We start from the raw sequence: 9,058 nt of genomic DNA on the forward strand, positions 1-9,058 counted from the left end.
TACAATCCAAAATATACATATGAATAAAGCAGAAAACACATTCACTTTCAAGAGAGTATAAAACATGACAAAACGGGGAAAAAAAGAATAAAAAAGGCTTGATAATAAAAAGGACTACCTGGTCTGGGAGCAGGTCAAATCCCTTCGGTGTGATTCAGCGCAGTTTGGGTGCTGCTATGCTGACTGGGAGCAGGAGCAGGATCTCTGAGGGGAACCAAACTCTCCACAGTCTTTAAATATTAAACCTGCAGAGATGGAGTTTCACCAGGTACTGGCTTAAACCCCACAGACCCTGCAGGTAAAGAGATGCCCTGAACGGTCCTCAGGTTTCCCGTGTGTGTGTGTAAGATAGAGATTGTAACTGGATGCTCACACTCACAGACACACACATATAGTTCATACACACACACACACACACACACACACACACACTCACTTCCCTCTCTTGATTGTGTTTGTTTTCCTGGAGACCCCACACTTTCCTCTATTGTTAGGGTCAAGACAACAAGGCTGAAATATGTCACCTACATCCAGGTGAGCTGCACTGAGGAGTATCAGGAAATGTATCTTCATGCAGGTTTGATGTGATGAAGAGAATGTCAGACGTTCTGGTTTACAGGAATGATATATTTGCCACAGAACTGTGTCCACATACCAAGACGTAATGGAATAAAGTGGAATAAAATCCATTTCATGGTCATTGCTGTTGCTGCTGCTGATGATTAAAGGTATTGTACCCTCCAGCCCTGTTGTTCATGGCCATGCCCTTCTATGATGCTTTTGTTTTCAGAGACTCATTGGGAACATTTGAACCACAGCTTGAGCATCACACCTTACTTAGAGGTAAATCCACCCATGATGCCACTTTAATGAAAGTACGGCTTGACGTCTTTCAGCACAGAACTACACGAGAAAAGTTTTCATGGACTTCATCGAGGGCCCGTGAAGTCTTGATTGCTTAGGCTCCCGCCTAGAGTGTGATGAAATAGCATGACAGGGCTCGAATGATGCAGTAATCAGTGAAATGTGTCACTGCGCTGGCTGGTAATCTCAGCAGTGTGGAAGCATTACCCTCTGTTGAGGCACGTAGGCAGCAGGTAGCGCCAGGCCCTGGCTGTGCTGTCATGACAACATGCCACACCTTGAAGAAACTCGTTACCTCATCAGACAAAAGGCAGCCTCTTTTGAGGAATGTTACGGTGGTCTTTGCTCGGCCGTTCCTACATGGTACTGTAATGCTGATAAACATGATGAAGGAGCATAGATCAGGGGTTCCACAGATCGATCGCAGTGGGCCACCGATTCATTGGTTCAAAGTCACCTCCTGATAACATTTTAGAAAGAGGAGAGATAACAATTCAGATAATACTTCAATCGGTCTTCTGGCAAACGTCAATAACACCAAACTATTCTTCTAGGCCCTTCGTTCAATATTGAGGGTTTCCTCGGCTCAGAGCCTGAGCCCAGACATTGATGAACTAGCATCCAAGAAAAGATGCCAGGTATCTGGCTTGGGCACATCAGATTAGATCAGTGTGTTGCAAACTGAGCAGTAATTAACGTTTTCTTTATGCACTTTTTCTTGCTACTCCAAGGCTTGAATGGTTGGTTCGTTCATTATTGTTATTTTATTTTCAAATTTATTAGCCTGTGGAAAAAGTTTATTTTGATATTTACCTCAGAAGGCTGCAAATAGAAAAAAAAACATACAATTTCTATTTCAATTTTATTGAATATGCCATTGATATGTTTTTTTTTATTTGAAATTCGATTTTGCATGTCTTCACTATTAAGTTACATAAGCGTTGCTTGTTCCATATTCAATGTTAAAGCAAAACTTGTTTGGGTCCATATTAAAGGTTCATTTATTCAACGTTGGCCCGTGGCTTTGTTTAATTTTAAATCTTGGCCCACTGTGTATTTGAGTTTGACACCCCTGTTCTAGGGGCTCTCCAGATTCCAGCATACATTACCTGTGGAGCTGGAAGAACACGTGTCCACATAGAGCCCTAAACACCACACAAATAAAGCTTTACATAAGAGTTAGGCTTACTTGCACTGGGTTTCCCCCCAAACACAGCAAATTAAACATTACAATAAATAGAAATTCCTTTGTATGAATATTTTATATTAGTCCAAAAAGGGAGTCATCACAAACACACAACTCCCTGAGTCCCAGAAGTATTATTAGTGTTTTTACATGAGATCCCCAGTTTTATGAAAGCTTACGACCTGAAACTTAATCGCCATTTGTTTTCAAGTAAGCAGCGTGACTGTTCCTGGTTTTTACGCACGTCGCTGCGTTTTGGACGAAGCTCCGCTGAGCACATCCGAGGCAGGCAGCGGTTCAGTCCAATGGCAGCTGTGGAGGGGGAGTATGGGCTGGACCCGTTACTAGGTGGGGTTTATCATGGGTATAAATATACTCTCTCTGTCGCTACAACGCCCCTGGAACCTCAGTGAGACGAACTTCTTCCCTCTAAGGCCTCACGGTAAGTCGCTTTCCTTCCATAAAGATCTCAGACCTTTTTCCCGAGTTTCTGTTTGGAGAGTTTGGTGAAGTTTGGTGCGAGACGCGATGGCTTTCAATCAGCTTTCCCTCAAGGTATTGATGCAGCCTATGAGGGTGTGGCTGGGAAAACAAGTTTTGGATTCACACATTTGACGAAAGTAAAGTGTTGAGTTGAGTTTAATAGCGAAGCAGAGTTGCCGCTCACTATCAATATTAAAACACATTTTCAATGAGACTGGATCTATCATCTAGAGTTGCACTCATATCAGAGTTGAGCGTGGGTGTGGCCAGGCAGCCTCCGCATGCCATTATGGAAAACCACCTAACATAAACCTACAGTAAATATGCAGACTGGTGCTCTCCAGGAGTGGATGAAGGAAAAACAAACACATGTTCTTTCTTTCTTTCTTTCTTTCTTTCTTTCTTCTGCTATCAAGTGTAATAGATAAGAACTTTATCCAAGTAGAATGAACAAAAGAGTGATCACTTCTTTGGATACTATCTGCAATGTGTTCGGTGGACCTCTCTAATGCTGCCCTCTCCCCCTACAGACAGACCCCAGCAGTCCCACCATGGCTTTCATCCAGGCCTTCTTGCAGCAGACCGTCTACATGGGCATGCCCGATGACTCAGTACGTAACTCTGTGGTTCTGTTCCAGTTGCTAAGGCCAACCACTCTGTTTTTCCCTCTCTCTTCCTGTGGTATGTTAGGGTGGAAAATTTTTATCAGAGCAAGGCAGAGAGAGAGAGAGAGAGAGAGAGAGAGAGAGAGAGACGTGTAGAGGATAGTGAGGGAAAGGAATGAGTGAGTGGGAAGTTTAAAGGTGGAGGAAGCGAAGGGAAAAAGGAGTGGAGGCAGAGTATAAAGATAAGATGAGGACCGATGTTAAAGTGGAAGGGAGCCTGGACTGTAAAGATTATATGCAATGAGCAAGATGACCATACTGAGTCTTGTGAGTGTGTGACTCATTGAAGCAGGAATTTGCGCCCCTCCCTTTATAAACTCAGCAAAGAGAACAAAATGCTGCTTCTGCTTTCTCTGGTTACTTAAAGTGAAACTTGCGTACGGTTATCCTGCATGATTTCGGTCTGTGCTCTCAGACTCTGTTGTTATTGCTCAGTTGAGTCTAACAGGGGTGTGTACAGGCATTTTAAAGGGCACCGTCATGGTCTTTAGAGGCATGGAGGAGTAGGGGCAGAGACAGTCAGGGCAGGGGGCGTAAAATCTGTCTCAATTCTCTTCTTTTATGTCTTTTGTATGCCCTAAGCTGGAGGATAGATGCAGGCGATGTATACTTTTGCAGCCCACGTCATGCACACCACTAAGCACAACTCAAGTATTTACCAAACACACAATAATCTGTGTTGTGTGTCTCTCAGGTCCTAAAGAACGAGGGGACGGTGACTGCAGCCCCCAATTTCAGCCCCAGTGGAGATGCAGCAGTCTTGGACAAGGCCATCAAGGTGAAAGGTGAGCTTAAAATGCACACAGGGAAGCTTTGGAGCGTGTGGGAACATGTTTTGGCTTTGCAACAGTGTCTCTCTTGGAACAATGACAAGCTGGCCTTTGCTGTAAGAGCTTTAACACCCTCTGCTGGCCATCATGTACAATTACTACTAACAGTGTCCGCGGTAGAAAGTCTCTTCGTATGAGACTGAAGTACAAGTACCATAAGAAATAAAATCTCCTGTGTATTATATATTCATCTCTGTCATGCAGATGGAGAATGATGATTTTACTTAACCACTCGTCGTTTGTGCAGGTGTGGATGAAAACACCATAATTGAAATTCTGGTGAAAAGGAGCAACGAGCAGAGGCAGCAGATCAAGCAAGCTTACCAGCAGGCCAGTGGCAAGGTAATTAGCATTAAATGAAGATGTTCATAGCAATAAGCTAAACACACTTTAGATTTTGCTCCAAAGTACACACATGGTTACACACACACACACACACATGATCACACTCTCTCAAACACTATATTTACTCATCGGTTGTTCCCTCTTAGCCTCTGGAAACAGCAATGAAGAGCGCTCTGAAGGGAGATCTGGAGGATGTGGTGTTGGCTCTCCTGAAAACGCCGGCCCAGTACGACGCCCAGCAGCTGAAAGTGGCCATGAAGGTGCGCACACACACACACGCACATTTGAACACATTTGAGGCGAATGCTTTGGCCTCAGCATCATCTGTTATTTTTGGTGCATAATGACATCCACCCACTTCCATGTATTCATGTCTTGTTTTCTTAACAGTAAAAGGAGTGTTTTGTTTGAATTGGGCCAGTGAAGGAGAAGTGGTCTTTCTGTGTACCAATATATCTATCTATCCATGCACCCCCCTCTCAGGGCCTGGGCACAGACGAGGACACCCTGATAGAGATTCTGGCTTCCAGGAACAACAGAGAGATCCTGGAAATTAAGAAAGCCTACAAGGAAGGTGCGTGACAACAGATTTTAAGCAACGATCTTCAGTTTCATCAAGCTAGTGTTTGGAAATAGAAGTGATACTTGAACATGTGACAGTGGAAAATTACAGCCTCTGGGATATGGGAGAAGGTTTAAACATAAAAACAAGCACTTGGTGAAACCAAGTTTCACATTTTGAGCGTTCTTTTGATATCTGTGATGTTTATGTTGTGATTTCTTACCAAGACTACAAGAAGGATCTGGAGGACGACATCAGGTCTGACACTGGAGGAGAGTTCAGGGCTGCCCTCCTTGCACTCTGCAAGGTATGTGGGTGTCCATACTTCCGTTTTGTCTCATGGTGTACTTGTTACAGGATTTTGAAGACCTGTTTAGTACAGACACTTATTCAGCCACAGCACCAGGATGCAACACAACACTCCCTACCGTAGCTGCTACAGTGACAGTGGTTTATAAAAATGAAACAAACTCACACACACACACACACACACACACACACACATGCTAACACAACCCAAGTTAACAATTGGGCCTTTTATGGCTTTATATCTTACAGGGGCAAATGCACAGTATAAACTCAATATGCTGAACATGACATTTCAAATAAAGTCAAAAGCTGCATTTTGATAAAAACAATAAGAAATGCAACCTTTGATAAAACTAAGATGCAGAATATCTGTGTTAAACAATCTGGTGGGTAAATGAATCTTCATATCATATTCAACTTTTTTTCTAAAAATTGTCTCCACTGTCCGCAGGATAGACCAAAATTTATTAAGCAACATTTACCTTATATACCTTATACGTTTTTAGTTTTTATGCACAATCAAATGAAATCAAATGTTCAGACTGAAAAAATGCCAATAGTTCCATTAATTTAAAACACCCAGCATATATTTTATGGTCCAAGCACTACAGTCCTATTTGAGTCAATCACAAAGTAGAATGGAGTATCAGATATTATCATCTAATTCAATTCATTTCATAGTACACAATGCTATAATACATCAGGCTTTCACAGCATGCATTTACAGTAGATAAGTTAGTGTCAAACTGAAGTACATGAAGTGTAATGCCTAGGTCCTCCCGACCCGTTCCTGCTAAATGAGTATTTACCAATGAAATAATTTCTTATACCTTTAAAGTATTGGTTGTGTTCAGCACTGTGAAGTTGTCCTGTTTTCATCACAGGCCGGCAGGACTGAAGGAGTTTGTGAGCAGCTGGTTGACAGCGATGCCAGGGCTCTGTACGAGGCCGGGGAGGGGAGGAAGGGCAAAGACTGCTCCGCCTTCATCGACATCCTCACCAGCAGGAGTGCCCCTCATCTCCGTAAAGGTTTGCTGACTGTCCTGTTCAGTAAAATCTTTTTTTTTTTACTCTTTGTTCCTGTCAGATCTGACACCTGATTGCTTCCTTGGCTGACAGTATTTGACAGGTACTCAAAGTACAGCAAAGTGGACGTGGCCAAAGCTATCGACCTGGAGATGAAGGGAGATATTGAAAGTTGTCTCACAGCAGTAGGTAAGGGCACAAACATCTACTCTAACTTCATCACCTGAGCATTCATCCAGTGATTCATGTGCAAACTTTTTTAATAACCATAGTGAAGTGTGCGGGAAGCAGGCCTGTGTTCTTCGCTGAGAAGCTCTACTTGGCCATGAAGGTACAGTATGTATAACAACATATGCAAAATACTGCGCCTGCTGCCCAAGGCCCTCCCTGACTGACTCTTTCCTGCCCTTCAGGGTAAAGGGACCCGCAAACATATCCTGACGCGCATCATGGTGAGCCGCTCTGAAATCGACATGAAACGGATCAAGGATGAATACAAGAAAAACTACGGCAATACACTCTACCAGGATATTCTGGTGAGCAAACATCTGACGACTGATAATGACAATAGACACATCCTAGATTTTTTTCGAGGTTTTTTATGGTATACATATGTCTTTTCTTTCCTTCAGGATGACACTAAAGGAGACTATGAGAAGATTCTGCTCGCTCTCTCTGGGGGTGAAAACTAATAGCCAATCAGTGGGATCAAGGCTCTACAACTGAAGATCCAGCTGTGGAAAATCACCTATAATCTCATGACACATATTGTGCCCTATGCTCTTGTGGAGATCTGACGAGACTGTGTCTCTTTGTGACATTTAGAAGATATTAACAGCAATGTGCAAAGATTAACATGGAATCGGCACTGCTTCAGCAGATATTTTAGTTATTACTTTTCATTCTGACACTTATTTCAGCAGAGATCTGACAGCAGTAAGCCAGTGGACCTATGCTCTGGGACAGACTTAGCGTTACACTCATTAGATTCTCATATCTGGTGCTCGAAGAGAAGCTGAAGTCAGTGCAGCTGCTAACAGATGTATACAGATCACCATGTGCCAATCATATTCAGTGGCAGCAGTAGGCCTACCCTTGAAGGAGCTTAGACATCCTGCAAATAAAAGCTTTTTGTATGAAGGCCTATCAGAGTGGTCTTGGTTCTTTGCACATGCACATACAATATCAGACAGATATCAATTTCTTCTTCATTCCCCAGATGTAGGCGATGATTCGATGATGGAAGGAAACTCCGCTGATACTGACTTTTCACATAATATTCTTTATTTGCATCAAAGATCAGGATCAACAGGCATGCGCATCTTGGCCTGGACAGCACCCGTAGCCGAATCAGTACTGCTGCCCCGAACACTGTTCAAGCTCATCTTTTATACCTTTAGACATGCATGGGGTCCTACTACAACACACAAGTCTGTGAACTTCCGTTCCCTATCTAGGGGTCAGGAAAAGAGACCTCTCAGAATGATGTTTCACGTACCTTAACCTCTCAGAGATAACTTTTCACATACCAAGGAAGATCTCGTCTAAACAACAATGCATCTTATCTTTAAGGTGCCCCATCATCTGTTAATTGTTTACCTATTGCATGCGTAGCAACTTTGTACTACATATCATTGTCTGAAAAGACTACCTTTATGATTAGTATCAAATAATACACATCAATAGTATTAGTATTAATAATGTGTGACACTTGGCATTCTGCATTTATGCTCATTACTTCCTTCAAAAAGCCAAGCTCCGACAGTAAACAGCCACAGGCTGTGAGCACAGCTGAAGCTGTGGCTGTGGATCTGGATATTGCTTGGACTGCATTTGTGGTTAAATCTATGATGATCTGGATATGGCTATGGTTGTTTTACAGTAACTAGTCTTTACTGCCATTACCATTAGCCAAGAAAGCTATGGGGAATTTGAACTTATCAGCAATGACAGTTGTGTTACCAATAATGTTGTTACACCCAAATAAACTAATGTGTCACAGCCATAATCATAACAACCTAAGCAGCCATGGCTACAGTCACAATCACAGCCACAGCCAAATCTCTGTCATCCTATATCTGTAGTCATAATCACAGCTGCTGTACAGCCAGTCTCTACCAGCCTCTACCATGCAACTATAAGACACTCCTGAGCTGGCCACAGCTGAAGGTGTCACAACCAGCGGCGGTCTACTGCACAATGCATAATATTATATCATAATACAGCTCAGCCTTTTTATATGGGTCAGAAGGAATGTGAAATAATGTCAATGCAAGGGAATGCAAAAGTAGTCTTCAAAAAACATTCTCAGCGTGACGCTTGGCGGGCTCTGTAACATAGAGATATGAGATATATGAAATAAATAGCCTGGTATAACAGTCAAAGGGGGGATTTTTCTGAATTGGGCACTTTCATTATACTAACATTCTTTTACTTAAGTAACATTTTCAATGCAGGACTTTTACTTGTAAAAGAGTGTGGTATAAGTACTTTTATTGTAGCTATTGAAGCCTACATTTTATTGAGATTAGGGGACATGGGGTGGCCAGGTAGGGTAATGAAAGTATCTTTTCTGCATTGTAATTGTGAGTAGTTAAAAGATCATAGATAGAAAACAGGCACCGCACACATACATTATGAATATAAAAAGACACGATCCTGTCTCGCCTTCATCCCCCATCCTCAGAAGGGGGATTGCTGTCTCACAACCTGGCAACCTCATAGCTCATACAGACCACAACTATAAACAAGCGGAGCACCTCCTCCGGTTTGCTAAGGCTAGGCTAAC

At 42.6% G+C, this 9,058-nt stretch overlaps 1 protein-coding gene across 1 annotated transcript; it reads left to right on the top strand.

Annotated features, from left to right (window-relative positions):
- The first annotated feature begins 2,438 nt into the window (after nt 1-2,438).
- On the top strand, nt 2,439-7,414 carry anxa1a (annexin A1a). Its single transcript, XM_070903863.1, has 12 exons — nt 2,439-2,492; nt 3,064-3,144; nt 3,893-3,983; nt 4,276-4,370; nt 4,520-4,633; nt 4,857-4,947; nt 5,163-5,242; nt 6,129-6,273; nt 6,364-6,459; nt 6,543-6,601; nt 6,684-6,806; nt 6,903-7,414. Exons 2-12 carry the CDS (start codon nt 3,085-3,087, stop codon nt 6,960-6,962), a joined length of 1,014 nt encoding a protein of 337 aa, XP_070759964.1. The 5' UTR covers nt 2,439-2,492; nt 3,064-3,084; the 3' UTR covers nt 6,963-7,414.
- Nucleotides 7,415-9,058: the final 1,644 nt, after the last annotated feature.

Source organism: Enoplosus armatus, chromosome 4 (assembly GCF_043641665.1).
Source record: "Enoplosus armatus isolate fEnoArm2 chromosome 4, fEnoArm2.hap1, whole genome shotgun sequence".
NCBI lineage: Eukaryota > Metazoa > Chordata > Actinopteri > Centrarchiformes > Enoplosidae > Enoplosus > Enoplosus armatus.